This window comes from Poecilia latipinna, unplaced genomic scaffold, assembly GCF_001443285.1.
Source record: "Poecilia latipinna isolate Pla-1442-1.1 unplaced genomic scaffold, P_latipinna-1.0 Scaffold245, whole genome shotgun sequence".
Classification (NCBI taxonomy): domain Eukaryota; kingdom Metazoa; phylum Chordata; class Actinopteri; order Cyprinodontiformes; family Poeciliidae; genus Poecilia; species Poecilia latipinna.
Genome location: NW_015112861.1, coordinates 345737 through 362360, shown reverse-complemented (window position 1 = coordinate 362360; position 16624 = coordinate 345737). Strand labels below are relative to the sequence as shown.

The 16624-nt window shown below is 37.6% G+C and overlaps 1 protein-coding gene across 1 annotated transcript in view; it reads left to right on the top strand.

Annotated features, from left to right (window-relative positions):
• The window catches only part of lrp1bb (low density lipoprotein receptor-related protein 1Bb), a gene marked incomplete at its 5' end in the record, with an annotated part of 155067 nt that overhangs the window by 74387 nt on the left and 64056 nt on the right, over window positions 1-16624 (top strand). The window contains 10 exons of the mRNA XM_015032561.1: window positions 1111-1239; window positions 1367-1486; window positions 3244-3357; window positions 3556-3705; window positions 3910-4032; window positions 9451-9570; window positions 11018-11146; window positions 11486-11608; window positions 13896-14036; window positions 14262-14449. Coding sequence (XP_014888047.1) covers window positions 1111-1239; window positions 1367-1486; window positions 3244-3357; window positions 3556-3705; window positions 3910-4032; window positions 9451-9570; window positions 11018-11146; window positions 11486-11608; window positions 13896-14036; window positions 14262-14449 — 1337 coding nt within the window. The remainder of the gene's footprint in view (window positions 1-1110; window positions 1240-1366; window positions 1487-3243; window positions 3358-3555; window positions 3706-3909; window positions 4033-9450; window positions 9571-11017; window positions 11147-11485; window positions 11609-13895; window positions 14037-14261; window positions 14450-16624) is intronic.

Sequence of the window (16624 nt, the reverse complement as noted above, 5' to 3'; positions counted from 1 at the left end):
TTAGGAAAACCATTGTAACTGATGTGTGTTTGGGATCTTCGTGTTGTTAAAATGCCCAGATTGGTGCAAGGTATTATCATCGGACCCAAACTGTCACCCTCAGTCATGCTGCATTGCTCAACGACAACCCACAAATCACCAAATCTCAAGACTTTCATAAACTGGAATATGCTAAAATAAGTGTCATTTTCCATAATAAAGCCATTTTAACATAAACCGGGAATAAAAAGTTTGCCAACCATGAAAGAACACCTGCTGCAAAATCAACAACTTCAACCTCTGAGTCGCTGCTGCCCACATGGATAATCTAAATTTAGTTTAGAGGAAAAATACATTCTTTGTCAGAGGAGAAAAAGATTGAGATGATTATCCACAGTGAGGTTCTGTTTCAGGTGTTAAACACCTATTGCATAAAGTATATGGGATAAGTAAGAAGCTGGACTACCTTCCGGTTCTTCAGTATCACCTCAAATCGACAACTCGGTTAAAGTTTGGATGCTGCTGGATGATCAAAACAGGGTTATTATCAAATAAACATCAAAGCTCAGAAAAGATTATGAAATGAATAAAGGAGGCTAACATAAGGTTTCTGGAAAAGGGCACCAATATCTCCTTTTTTGAAAAATTATAAATTAGGCTTATGAACAGTTTCTGATAGGGACACAAACATGAATCCACAGTCTTTGAGTAACAATGGTCTTATCTCCAGCCAGAGTCATTAAGAAGGCTAGCTAATGGCTGCAGTCACTCCCTAAGGGTCATTCAACCCAATATTATCGAAGTCTAGCTATGATTTTTTTTCCATGTGTGAATTAGAGAGAAACACATTATCTTCTTTTTTTTTTTTTTTAATATCACAGTTCTGTGTGTACTATCATTCCATTCCAAAAGTGAACATTTCTGAGAGATCATTTAAAGTTACAGATGGCATTCATACCAATGAAGAGGTTTTGCAAATTTCAGTATTAGTATTAGATGTGTTAAGTATTAGATGTCATCAAAGTTGGCAATTATGGCATCTTATTTGTTAAAATAACTGCTTAGCAATGTAACATCGACACTCACTAAAATTTACTATCATTTTATTTCACCCCATTTTCTTTTCTGCAGCAGAAAATTCATCATGTAACATTTACACTGAATTTGAGTGTGGAAATGGAGAGTGTATCGACTATCAGCTAACCTGTGACGGCGTGGCTCACTGCAAAGATAAATCAGATGAGAAGATGCAGTACTGTGGTAAGATAACCAGCAACAACACTTTAGGTTCATTTGGATTCTGACAGATTTAATTTAAAAAAAATAAAAACACTAGATGATGCCTTGAGTTTGGACATGATTTTAAAGGAATTAAATTGTTCTTCAGACAACAGGACCTGCCGGAGGGGTTTTAGACCCTGCTACAACCAGAGATGTGTGGCCAGTGGTCGTTTCTGTGATGGGATCGATGACTGTGGGGATAACTCGGATGAAGCCTTCTGTAGCAGTGAGTTTGCAGCTGTTTGATCTCGCGCTCTATCCTGCCTTTGAGGGCAGGATCTAGTCACACTCGTGCCTATGTTAATACAGCTCACGAGACCACACGCTGTGCTAAGCCCTCGCTGCTTAATGAGCCCAAAGATCATAAGGAGTGCACAAATTAAAAGAGACGCCCAACCACTGCCCCCTGGAAGTTGCTTTAACAATATTTGGTGTTTTTTTTTATTTTTTATTTTTTTTTTATTTTGCTGGTGGGACTATGTCTTTGAAGGTGTGTTTTTTTTTGTTTTTTGTTTTTTTCCTTTTCCATTTATGTTTATTTTCATGCAGTAATTGATGAGAGTGGGAGAATATTCAAGCTTAGAGATTTTGGCCATGCTGACTAAACCCACCAGGAGATACCAGTGGGTTGATAATTAATGAGGATCGTCCAATTGAGCAATCTGGGATTTTAGTAGCCAGTTTATCACAGTATGCTGTGTCCATTACCAACCTCTTGTTTTTTCATTAGTACATCAAGAACCTTTTTTTTTACTGACCAACAGAATACATAATTATGCTGTTATGAACTTATGTACAAAAATAAAATTAATCTTTTTTATGGACTTCAAATCAGAAGCATATGCGCAGTTTTACTGTGCAGGAATCTCATTCAATCTTTTGTTTTCTGGATTTCTCAATGATATAAATCCCTACTTACACAGACGCAGCATTCTGAATCAATATTATTTGTAAACAGATTAAAAAGCATCATATGAGCAGGGAGAGCAGGAGGGGTTGGTAAGGGATGTGTGTCTTGATGCATACATTTGTAACCTCTATCCATCGTGGCCAATTTAGTTTGAGATGGGAAACAGCTTTGACTATCAAAAGAACTGTCACACTCAGGAGAAAAAAAAGTCAGATGTCATGAACTCATCTCTTTTCAGGCTGATTTACAGTGAGAAAAACATCCAGGAGAATCAAGAGAAAAATGTTGTAGCTTGTCAAAGGACAAACTGCAGTCAGCTCAGGTTGAGCACTTTCAGGTTACCATTGCATTTTAGTGTTTCACACACAGCAGAGAATTCACCTCAGTGTTACTGCTAGTGTATATTTTAACGCCTGATGTCTAGACAGAAAGAATAAGGTGGTAAAAAAAAAAAACTACATTATGTAGAATAAATAACTAATAAATACACGAAAAAATATAAAAGTTCTCCTCTTTGTGTGCATGCATGCATGACTGAACACAGATGCACACATGCAACTGTTCTTGTGTGTGGAAGAGGCCTGACTACATGGGTTACATGCTCTAACCCTGGGGCCACCATAATGCCATGTTATCCAGATTTTAGCAAGAATGTGTGCATATATTTAACCCTGTATATATTTATATGTTTTATCTTAACCTCCACGCCCAAAAGCCAACAGTTAAAATGAAGTACTGGAAATGCAAAATGAAGGCATCATTTATGACATAAGTGTGTGTAAGCTTCTGAGTAGATATCTCTTTGCTGAGTAGATATCTCTTTACTGTGTTTTTCTGCAGTAGCATACATGATTTGACATTTACTATTAAAGCTGTCCAGCTGCACAAACACTGAAGTCATAAAAAAGATCATTCTTCTGAGCACCTTGCTAATTTTTACTACAGGTTTGAAAGAGTGGTTTTGAAAATGACATGGGAAAGGTCCTGTTTTTATATATATATATATATATATATATATATATATATATATATATATATATATATATATATCAAATCTTCGTTTGCTCCAACAGATACCACATGTGGCTCATCTGAAATGTCTTGCAAGGATGGGAGCTGCGTATCCGTCTCAGCTTGGTGTAACCAGGTCATTGACTGTGCCGATGCCTCAGATGAAAAAAACTGCAGTAAGTGGTTCCTTTTTTTTTCACCACAGCCAAAATTAAAATGCATACTCATACACGCAGCTGCTTTTCTAGCAAATCAAATATCCAGTGATTTTAACTTTAGATAGGCCAGATTCAGTGTTTCACTCTTCACGATCACCTCCCACCTCAGTGGCATTGTGACAAGGCAGTCATTCTAGTGATGTGTTTTATATTCAGACCACACCGATTGCTCTCACTTTTACAAGCTGGGGGTGAAAGAAAAGGATTTCATCAGCTGCAACTCCACCTCGCTGTGCATCCATCCGTCATGGACCTGTGATGGTGCAAATGACTGCGGAGACTACGCAGATGAAACCAACTGCCTGGGTGAGCTGCACAAAGACTCACGTTTTTCCCTGTGAAATCAGAGGCAGGTCAGGGAAGCCGGCGTCAGTTTGAAAACACTCCATCTCATTTTTGGAGATGATTATGGCAGTGAAACAAGGGATTCAGAGAGAACTTGGGAGATGATAATGACCTCAATCATTGCTAAAGCTCAGCGGATTGACTTGATTTTGTTGTATGCCCCAGTTTCCCACGGGCAGAAGTGCGAGGAGGGCCACTTTGCTTGCCCGAGTGGGAATTGCATTTCTAGTGTGTGGCTGTGTGACGGCCAAAAAGACTGTGAAGATGGAGCAGATGAATTCCAGTGTGGTAAGTCAACATGCTTTAAGTCTGAAAAATGAAAGTGTGGTGTTATAAATGCTTCATGTTCACAATATATGTATTATTTTAACTAACTTGTGATGAAGTTGAAAGTGATGATTTCAGTAATTTTCTACAAAGAAATGTTGAAAAGTTTAGCGTGCTTATGTATTATGACCCTCTAAGTAAATACCTTGTACAACAGCCTCCAGTCCTTCTTATTAATTATTTTATCTAGTAATCTTCACAATTACAGCTGCCAGTTTTTAGGCTATATCTCTACCAGTTTTGTTCATCTTGAGAATTACATTTTTGCATACTTTAATTTACAAAGTAGTAAAAGCTCAGTTTATGTTATGCTGTATTTAGCTCCGTCCTTCATCCCATTAACTTGGCGTAGCTTTTCTTTCCCAGCTTCAGAAAAGCATCTCCACAGAATTATGCTGCCAGTATTTTATTATTTTGTTCTTTGCATCATATTTGATACTGCATTTCTCTTTGCACCTTATGTGTCAGTAGAGCAATTTGGTTATATTTCTTCACATAATACAACGGCAGTAAACATTTTTTATCTTATCTTTGCAGTGGGGAAGTTGTGTTCAGACCAACTTTGATTTTAGTTTGATTTTAGTCTTATCAGACGATGTTTGCAGCGTCCTCCACAAGTCTTGTTCCAAATAGTTCCTCACTGGACTTCTCAGGACTTTCTTTCAACAATAGCTTCTTTCGACTGAACATCCATTGAGGAATTACTCAGTTGCCAGATGTAGAGAAAAATCTCTGTTAAACATCTAAAAGATTCACCTAAAACTGTATTTATTATGAAATTAAATTATACACTCTGCATTTGACATTTAAAGGCAGTTTTATTGAACTGGACTTGATTTGGAGGTATCAGGGTGACTTTGTGCTTTGGTTTTAGGCGAACGTGAGCTGATTATTCTCTGAGCATTGTATTCAAAGCAGATAAGGACATGGGAACACACTCAAAGGCCGGTTCCAGGGAGGAAAGGCGATGAATTCAAAGTCAGACTCAGTTTTATACAATGCAGTGATGTGTAAACAGGATTACAACAGTAGGTCAGTTCATAAGATGGCAACTAGTGTTCCTGTCGTAAGTAGATTGACGCAATTACATATTATGAAAAGATTATATGTATGCCATTCTGAACAATTGGTTTTACATACTGCCTGGTACATGAGTCTGATGTGAAAGGGTAAGCCATGGTGTGTGTGTCCACATGAGCTGTCCCTGCTTCAGTGTGTGTGCTGTCAGCCAAATGACCTTGCTGTCTACACTGCCGTATTCCAGTGCAGGCAGCAGCTGCACTGTGTGATACCACATCTCCTCGGCATCAGAATCTGACCCAGTCACCCTGACCCGACCCGTAGAGTGTCTCAAATAAAAGTATCCTTACCCCTGTAACTCACACGGCTTTTACCTCAACGGTGGTTAATTGGGGCTCAATCCACAAGTGAGGGACACTTTCCAGAGATTTATTTATTAGAGGAAAGTGATATATAATCCCATAAGATTTTGATAAATCACACTGAAGTTGTCTTTATAGTGTGATAAAATGTGGACTAGTTAAAGGAGTGTAGTTACGGTACTGACAAGAACCCTTACAGTGTCATTGTGTCCTAAAACGGCGATATTTTAAGTTTTTTACATTACCATTCAAATGCACTTGTATGATATTCATAAAAAGCAATATAATGGCAGTTTTAGCACTAAATGAACTCACCTGATCACATTTTGTCTGGGTTTTTCTGTGTTGTCGCATCTGATCCAGAAATGTGTGTTGGTTAGTTGATACCATTTGTCAAAGAAAATTATAATTATAAAGAGTTTTCATCTTTGACCATCACAAAAAGAACAGTCATTTTCTTCTGTCAATGTTTGTTTTTTGTCTTTAAGTGAGCACTGGCGCTTGTTTGAAAGTCTAATTCTGACCCTGGATATGACACACATTTTTCGACTTCTCTTTTTGAATTCTAAAGTACAACACATCCAGCATAACAGTTAATTAACCACCCATCAGTCTATGAAGCAGTTATACTGCGCATGCAAATATAGGTTCTCTGAAAACGTGAAAGAATTAGGCTTTACAATGCCACTCAACTCCTTCCTGCACCCCAAGCAAGCATTCCTGCTTCTTCTTTCATGCATGCTAATGTATGTAGAACCTGCTATGACAAAGCCAGGATCTCTCCAATTAAACAGTGGAAGCATAATTAAGTCAAGGCACTTGATCATTTTAGCCCAAAAAAACTCAACAAGCATCTGCACACGTACTCAGTCACACGGCGGTAAGTCTCGCATCAAAGCAAAATGAGCTTAGTGCTTTGATGTAGGTGGTCAGAGTTGCTGTTAAACTCTATCACCATCACATGTCTGCAAGGTAATTGGATTTGATTTATTAATCCATATGCACACATTTTGAAAAAGAGAAAAACGACCTACGCTTTGAGTTTATTGAGTTTAAATATAAGACATTATGGAGGTAGCAGTGAGGAATATTGCTGGTCTGCAGAGTGAAAGAGTATTGCATCACTTTTTAATATACAACTTCAGCACAACACAATATATAATTTAATCCATATATTTTCACTATTGAATCTAATAAAATATCTCTTTTTGCTAATGTAACATTGATTTAATTTTAAGTAGTTGTCAACCAGTCAAATGTCCAAACTGATTTGAAATGTAAAATCTGTCAATATTTCTTACCTGGCTTGTTGTAAAATAGATGAACTTTCTGATCACAAGAAGTTGTTTTTGTCATGCCAGATAAATGTTTGAGTTTTGAACCAGTTTGGGAACATGCATTTGTCCCTCTTCCTGAATCATCTGATAAAACTTGTCATCATCAGATAACAAAATAATAAAAAATAGCTATGATGCTTAGGTACATCTTGCAAATGAATGTACCTAAAAAGCATTAAGCTTCTGGTGTTGCCCTGACCTCAAGTGTATTAAACGCTTCTAGAAAATCCTCTTCATGCCAGAAAAATGAGCTCTGCTCCTTCTGAGAAGAAAAAAAAAAAAAAAACTATCCCAGAAGTGTATTGACGGCAATATAAAAAAGCAAAGCAAAACAAAACATGCGGTTGGGGTGAAACTTGCTGAATATTTATGGTGGTATATGTGTATAACTGAGCCTGTAAGTATTACGCTGACCAAATAGAGAAAATCTATGATTAATTCATACTTTTCATCCAATGTATGAATCCAAAATATCAACTCCAGAAGAAAAAGAAACGTAAATGTTGTCAATAAAGCCAAAACATGACATCAACATGAACCGATTTAAATATACCCAAAGACATTGCATGGAAGCTGCAAACCAACAATTTTAGTCTGACGGCAAATAAAAGGCACCACAGAAAGTTCAAGACTGTCTGATTTCTGTCTATCTGTTCAAATGACATGAACACATTTCTTTTTTTAATATTTAGCTGCAAAGAATAGACAGAAGGAATGCAGTTTACAACATTTTTGTTTAATGCCTTTTAAATTCTGACTTATTTTGAATATTGTCAGTCTTGGTTCTATAAAGCAGCATAATATATAAAGACAATTTTCATTTTTTATCAAGAAATGTCTCTTTGGCCTGTTTGTGCTTTCATAAAGACTGTTGTGGATTATGCCCCACATCTCTAAGATGTTCTTTTCTTTTCACAACAAACTGACATTACTATTCCTCTGGTTTAGTTATCATATAAAAAGCCCGAGTGACAGATAACATGACTGCGAAAGCATTGTGGTTTGAGGGAAATGTCTTTGCATTTCAGAGATTTCAAGTTCCACATCTGATTGGACGAAATAATCATTTCTACCCTTCACAATGAATAATGCACTTTTCTACTTCGCAATTCACTATTGAAAATGAGACATGAAAGGCTTCCTTTGATGCATTTAGTGTGCTTTAGACCTGCTATTTTGTTGTACACTTCAAGCAGCTGTTCACATTTGAAGTGCAAATTTGGATTCATGCACAGGATGTCTGGATAATCTGAGTTTCCAGATTTAGCAATTCAATGTTTATCTCCACCCGTATCTGACATCCTGGTATGAGGGCACGTAAAGATAGAGTGATGCATAAAGTCTGTCAGAGGGGAAACCAACTCAGTGGGAGCTATTTCTTCCACTGCTACCCCCCACCTTTAGTTGGATCCATAATTCCCTGTGCTGTGGTCTGACCTGCAGCACACATCCCCCTTTCCTTCTCTCAACATCTTATCAAAGCTTTGGCAGACTTAGCCCAGCCTGACATCTGAGAGAATGAGACCACAGAGCAACTCCCCAGGGAAAGTACGAGGCTCGGTGACACAAATTCAGCGCTGCTCATGAATACCGTATATCCAAGTTTCACACAATGGCCATTATACAGCAATCAGCAGAGTGTTCTCTTAGACGACATTCAGCTCCTCCCTGTCAAAAATAAATGAGAACATTCAACTAAACCAACGCGGATGTGGATGAACTATTCAATTTCAGTGCCTTACAGGGGTATTCAATCCCCTCAACTTTTACCACCTTTTCTCATAACTTCATGGTATTTTAGTGGATTTTCATGATAAATTGGAAGAAATTATGTGGTGAAAGAAATCTGATTCTTTAGTTTTAAAGAGCAAATAATATTTCCTTTCAGCCTCCGGTATGAATTAGTTGACATCGTAACCTTTTGTGGTAATGACAACTGCAAGTTGTTTGTGGTATATCTCTATCAGCATGTATGGAAAAATTGTCCTTTTTTTCACAAAACATCTCCAATTAGCAGTTTTCAAGAGGAAAAAAACTCACCACCATGTTTCACAGTAAAAACTGTTTTCTCACAGTGATGCGCATTGTTAGTTTTTAGATAGTTCAGAAGTTGAACTATCAATCTCATCAGATCAGAACACCTTCTTTCACTTTTTTTTCCTGTTTTTCCTATCACTTATTAAAACGGCAACTTGGTTGAACTGAAGTTTCTTTAGGGAGTCAGAGTAAAAAGGTTGAATACAAAAACATGCCACACTTTCAGAACAGCAGTTTGTAGCAGTGTGGAGCAACATGTAATTCTATGAAATAAAATAACACTGAAATTTAGTTTTCCAGGAAAAAAATATTTTCAAATTTGCTTTTTATTACAGTGTGATAAAATTAGCAGACTCAAGGCACTACTTTAACTGTTTCTTTTCCCAGCACAATAAACTCCAATATTTCTTAGTTGGAAGACGGTGAAATAAAACTTCCATTTGCAATTCTATAGATAATGGCTGCTACTTAATAAGAAAATCTTTAGCGCCAAACAATAAAACTAAGCAGCAAATGAGAGCCAGCCCACTTGTTGTGTTTTGACCAAAGTATTTTTCCCTCTATTTTTGTTTCCTTTTCCTTTTGATTTATGGTGCTGAATTTTCTTCCACTACCTTCCGCAGACTCATCCTGCCTGTGGAACCAGTTCGCTTGCTCCAAGAACAAGTGCATTGCCAAACAGTGGCTGTGCGATGGGGAGAACGACTGCGAGGACGGACTCGACGAGAGTGTGCAGATCTGCGGTTAGTGCCCTTTCAGATGTCATGAGGGCTCTGCTATTAACATAAAAGGTCACATCTGCCATGTTGCTTGTTGCAGCTTCGTGCATTCCAGAGGCAGAACTGGAAATGAGACGGCCTTAATGAGGCAACAAATGAGACCGCAGGCATTTCTGATAATTCGAGTGAGCACTGAGGCAAATAGATTTTTCATCACCAAGACCCAAGAGGCATAGCTATTTCAGTGGGAAAATGAGATGTATGTGTAATGAATTCTACAATAAAACAAAACCAGCCATGATAAAGAGACAGAAACCACTGCGAACACTGGTGGTGTAATTTCAATGTAATGGAGTGTCATGGAAATATTAATGAAATGGTCCAGAGGTCTCCAAAAGCACAATTCTTGTCAGAAGCATGATGGGCATTGTAGGCACACATGCCTAATTGAACTGCAGTATTTACCTTTGTTTCTCAGTGCAGCTAATTTTTCTCCCTGTCAGTATTTGCCTTTAAGGGCAGTGCTAAGAAAAAAGGGGTTAATATTGCTGATGTGCAGAATTCGCAAAATAATTATTATTCATAAAGCACAGTCAGTATGTTGTTGGCACTAAACAAAGAACTGCTGCACCGAGAAAATTACAGTTGGTTCATAGGAGGATATACTGTAAGTAAAATACATTTAGTATATCATCTGTTTTGCAAATTTACGCAACTAGTTTTATTTTTAAGGAAGGTAAAAAATTTAGCAACACCACCATTAAGTTAAGCAGTGCTGACCATGTTCAATGCCCCTCCTTCTCACTGAAAAACATTTAAAAAGCCTTAAAATTACGCGTTATTGCAGTAGTATGATTTAAATTTAGAAAATTGCAATTGTTAATCTCTGTATATTTATCAATTAGTTCAACCAAAAAATAATCCTATTGCCACATTTGTTTTTGAAGTTTACATTACTAGTAATCCACAATTTCTTTGTTTCCCCACCGTATAAATATGACATAACAAAGAGGCCAATTTCTTTAACCCACTCATCTGGATGGCAAGAAACTACATAGAAATCTTCAAAAATCACTGTGGGAAATAGCATTTATTGGATCTTTGACTCACAAAATCTTCCTAACAGCTATTCGCCTCATCTATATGACAACTTGTTTGGGAGCAATGCCAGAAAAAAGCCCTCTATAGCAAGTTTAAATAAATTAAACCTTGTATTATAAAAGTCTTAAATGGGAATTTTCATACATGCACTAAATGTTCTAAGATAAAAGCTTCACTTTATGAGATTATTATTGTTTTATTTTTTATTTTTTTGTGTAAGGTTAAGGTAAAGCAATAAAACTTCTGTACAATTTTAAGCTTTCTATAGGTGTTTACCAGAAGTGCTAATAAACAAACATGTTTCTTTTCTTTGAAGAACCAGGTCTTTTGGTATTTAGAAGTAGATGATGCGGTCTTGTTTTCTTCTCAGGCACAGTAACTTGTGCTCCAGGGTTATTCAGCTGTCCTGGATCGTATGCCTGCGTTCCCAAACGTTGGCTTTGTGATGGTGAGAGGGACTGTCCTGATGGAAGCGACGAACTCTCTCCAGCAGGCTGTGGTGAGGTTCCTTCTTTTAGTTCAGTACAGCTTTATTATTTTTTATTACATTTCATTTCTTAAAGATTAAACAAATTTCAAGCCACGGTGCAAAAAGGATGCATACAGAGAGAATTAGTGGGTAATTGGATAATTAGAGGCTTCTACACAAATACAGCCATCACTTAGTGGCGTAACCAGAGTTATTACTTCTTTGACTCAAATCCACTTAGCAGGGGAGCAACAATTTAAAAAAGCATAAAAGGCAAAACACTAGTTTGTAGACATTCCCTGTACCACAGCAGGAAAGAAAAAGTTTATCCGTTCATTAGAGACTGACTGTTATTCTTTCGGCCATCAGCACCAAACAACACATGTGATGACAACTCATTTCGGTGCCACAACAAAGCGTGCATCCCCCAGCGATTCGTCTGTGACCATGATAACGACTGTGGAGATGGATCTGACGAGTCCGTGGAATGTGGCAAGTAGATTTATCTTGGTCTCTCATGTTCTTCATATTTAACAGTGATAAATGAGAATGGCTCTTTTGAAAATTGCAGTCGGTAGGTTGAGCTGTTAAACAGCAATGGTGGACAGATTTCTGAATGTAACAGTGCATGTAGTATTCAGAAATGTCTAAATCTGACCTTTCACCCACAACTCCTACTTTCCTCTACAACAGTCCCCAACAATCCTTTGTTAGTGTCCTGACTCTTGAATCCTTCAGTTTCTTTATGACTTAAGTGTTACCCTGAAAATAAGGGTTGTCCGTGATTACTCACTACTAAAAAATAAAAATTCAGATGAGCTTTTAAAATAATCCCCAGGTGGTTTAACCTGCCTACTTAAAGTTCTCAGGATAATTACATATCTGAGAACTTTAAATAGGCAGAATATAACAGGTCCATTCTACAATAGTCTGTGTCTTCATACAGGCTGATCAGACTCGTAACGACTTCAGATCCATAACACACACTGTATTCTTCTGTTGTTCCACTGATGTTCTGGTTCAGTTTGTTTAATATCCAACCGATCCCAAAACTTTAACTTATACTTTTTTCATCTGCTAAATCGCCTTTTCCTCAAATTCGACAGAAATCATTTCAGTATACTTCTCAGAGAGTAGGATATATTTTGACTTCAATGTTTTAAGCACCTATTTCTTATTCAATGCCAATGTCAATGCCAAATTTATTTATATAGCACTTTAAAACAGGTATAAAACTGCACCAAAGTTCTGTACAAGAACAACAACACAAATGACAAAACAGAGTAAAAACAATACATCAATTAAATGCCAAAGAGTAAAAATGAGTTTTAAGAAGTGATTTAAAATGATCCAGGCTGTGGGCAGATCTAATCTGGAAAGGTAAGTTATTCCATAAAACAGGAGCAACAACAGAAAAAGCTCGATCTCTTTTCCTCTTAAGTCGAGTCCGAGGAACTGTCAGTAATAATAACTATTCATTCATTCACTTTTACTCTTTTGTTGTAAAATTTATATTATGTTTCTTTTGTGTTTCTTTTAGTTAGGAAATATTCCTTTCTGTCATTTATAGTGTATATAATCTGTCATTGCATGTAATGTTTTTGACAGATGAAACAGAAATCAGTTTTCATGCCGTTATTACATTTAACAAGAAAAACAAATCAAACTTTGCACATGTATAACTGGAACAGGTGAAAAAGCAGAATAATAGGCCAAACCCAGAAGCTGCAACAGAATATGTGAACCCAAAGTAATGTTTTAGTCACAGATCTCTATAAACACATCCCATTGATGAAATACTCTCTCAAGTAGGAAGTGGTTATTAGTGTCTGACCAGTCACATCCAGTTAACAAAAAAGTATATAAAAAATTCTCCGATACTCGAGAAAAATATCTTCACTCTATTTTGTAAACTGAAATATTAAAATCAGTATTTGCAAAGGTCACCCGCATCATTATGTAAATATAAAAAAGTAACACTGAAATAAAGTTAATGTAAAATAGAAAGTTGCAAATAATCTTTCCAAAAAATTCATTGCGCATTACAGAAACATAATTCAAGATCTAGTAGGGAGAAAAAACAATATCTCCTCGCTTCTTGAATTTATTTAGACTGGCACACAGTGTCTTGTTTCTGTTTAATCTTTTAGTTTATCTCATGTTGTCAGAAAGGCACTGTGTAAGTAATGTCTTATTTCTACAAGTCTGTCTCTGATCTGATCTAACTTTATTTCTTTAAAGTTCTAAATAAAAGAAAACAACTTTCAATAATGGCAGCAGTGACTCAATAAAATCTCCTTCGAGATTTCTAAAATGACAAGACTGCATGTTTCTTGTGTTTTGCAGCTGGTTTGTTATACTAATACTTCATTGACAAGAGACACATTTGTATCAATGCTTGCGAACATGCTGACACCCGGGTTTTATTTAGGCACATACTGTTATGGAGTACCTCATGTGGAGGGAATTCTCTGTTGCTGCTTTGATTTACGATGACTGACCAAGGAAACGCATGTTTATTCTTGAAATGTTGGCTGCTGCAGCTGTGAATGCCATTACACCTCCAGATGGCTTGAATTGTTGACCAGCAATGATTCCATTTACACTCTGATAGTGCCTCATTATGCTATCAACAGTGGTCATGCAAATCTTTTTTTCTGTAAATCTGTTTAACATAATTGACACTTAACTCTGCAAAGGTTCCCACCAAACCGAAAGCTCTGAAACTGACAAGTCCGAGTGCAAAGCGATGAGATAGTGGCTCGCTTTCTTTTTTTAGTCTATCGCTCCTGTGGATCTGGGGAGTTTCGCTGCGGGGACGGCCGCTGTCTTCTCAGCTCTCAGTGGGAGTGTGACGGCTATGCGGACTGTCCCGATCACTCAGATGAACTGCCGCTGAACCTCAAATGTCTTGCTGCAGGTAAGGCTGCTGTTTGGCTCTCTGTAAGAATCTCTTCATCAGTGTCACCAGCAGCATCACTCGCCAAGGAAACCGGTGGATTTATATGGAGGAAACAAAAAGGCCTCTGACTTTCTGAGTTTAATTTATTGGCTATTATCCAGTGTGAGGGCAGTGACTTTTATGAGCTTTCATGAGTGATCACAGGGGGTTGTGGGTATGATAGTTTTTCTTTGTTCTCTTCAGGAAGCTTGTGTAACGGCTCCTTCTTCATGTGCTCCAATGGCCGCTGCATATCTCAGGGGAATCTGTGTGATGGGAAAGATGACTGTGGAGATGGATCAGATGAGAGGAACTGCAATGTGAATGAATGTTTGAACCGCAGAGTCAGTGGGTGCACACAGGACTGCCAGGATCTCACTGTGGGCTACAAGGTAAGTCAACAGAGAACTTGTAACACTGCTAGGCAATATCTTTCTAAAGTATTCATCACCCCTAAACAGTTTTACATGTAATCATGCTACAACAACAAACCTCAGTGAATTTCATCAAAGGTGGATTCACACCAGCCTCGATTAGTTCGCTTTAGTTCTTTTGCCTAGAAAGTCCATTTCATTTAGTGAGGTGTTAATCCGCAATCGAACTCTGATGGAGTCTAGAAAGGGAATTTTAGTCCACCTAAAAACAAATCTGGATTCAGCTGAAGTGAACTCTTTCTTGTGTGGTTTGACTGCATGGGAATGCCAAGCGGACTGGAAAATAAATACAATCAAACAAAATGAATACGTTTGTTTTGGAGATGGCCATCAACGACAAAAAAAAAAAAAAAATCCTAAAACCACTAAAATTTGACAATACTCCTTTTTTTGTTATGATTTTGTGAAGAAGGAAGTGGCGCTCTCTCAGTGTCTTCTTTGGAGGTTTTTTATGTTGTGTCCTTCAGTGGTTTTTGCTGCAGCGCCGCCATAGGTGTGAGGGTGAACAAGGTTTGGTGTGTTTGCAGCATGAAACTGAACTGCACCAACTGAAAATGTAACAAATGTTTATGTGTCCTTCACATAAAATCCAAATAAAAGTCAGAGGAAAAGGTTCGAGTGGTGTGAATACCTTAGCAAGGCACTGATTGAAAATACATTACCTATCCACATCTATACTTAAACAAACTAACTCTGGTTAAGTAAAAGTAAACATGGTAAGAAACAAATATCTGTTAATAATAGGAAATCTAGCAGCTCAGTCACAACACAGCTAGTATATCCATCAACATCTTACCGTGTGACTTGCATTCCAATAGTCGGGTAAATCACTACAGTGCAAAATTTTAATTAAAAAACTTCCCTGACCTGCAGTGCTGAGCTGCAGCAGCAACATTTCTAATTCACTAGCAGGTGCGATGCGGGGCTCATATCAGTAGTGGTGTGGACATGAATGATTAATGACTGATAATAAATCAAGTCTTACTTTGCACACCATTAAACAGATAAAGATGGGTTGTAGCATATATGTATATATATTTATGTACATAAATGTTCACTCTCGCTTTGTAACCTTGAAAGCCTGTAGGTGGAGGTGGGTGGGTTAACGATAAGCCAACAACTGTCTGATCCACCTCGCTTCCTCTCTGTGCCATGTCATTGTTCTGCTTCTGGCAGCACAACAGTGGCGTTTTGATATGAGGGCTGGCTCCAGGTCAAGGCCGCAACCGCTGGAGTGTTTTGGTGGTCATCCTGGTTGTCAGATTGTGGCAGTTTTAACCATTCATTCCTGAATTTTATTGTTGTGTTCCTCTGCGGGCTGGTGTTTACTGCTTCAGAAATCGCCAGAAAGCACAAAAAAAGTGCTGCCAGCTTGTCACGATGGCGGTAGATCTGGACAAAGAGCACATCAATGCGAACCTTTAGCTCATCCATTTGTGGCCTGAACAGGGAGATCAGCAGAAAGGCCGTCAAGGCTATAACTCCGGATAAGAAGAGGATTTACAGTTGGTGCAGAGCAGCTGATACAAGCACTCTTAAGTTATTTTTTCGTTTTGCATTGGTCACTGAGTTGGTCACTGAGGTGAGATTGAATCTTTGAGCTACGGAGCAGTATGTATAAATAGCTCTGGAAAAAATTAAGAGACCACTGCACTGAACCCCATAGAAAACCTCATGGTTATTCCACCAAATATTGATTTCTGAACTCATTAGTATTGTTGTTTCTAAATGAACATGAACTTTTTTTCCCTTCCATTATTTGAGGTCTGAAAGCACTGCATCTTTTTCTTTAATTTGAACATTTCTCATTTTCCACAAATAAATACTACATTTTTGCTAGGAGTTTCAGAGGAAAGTTGTAAGTATTTCATATAATAAAAGAACAGTGTTCATATTACTCAAACATGTGCCTATAAAAAGTAAAATCAGACAAAACTGATCATTTTAACTGGTCTCTTAATTGTTTTCCAGAGCTGTATGCATGCACGTGTCGTGGCTTTAATGACATGGTATGTTAGCTTTCCTGCTTTGCCGGATTTCCCTATGAAACAGCGACTTGCGTAAAGAGTAGATGCGTTCACTTTTCATTTTACACCCTGTAATGTGCTGTGTTAACATTCTGCAAAAGAGATA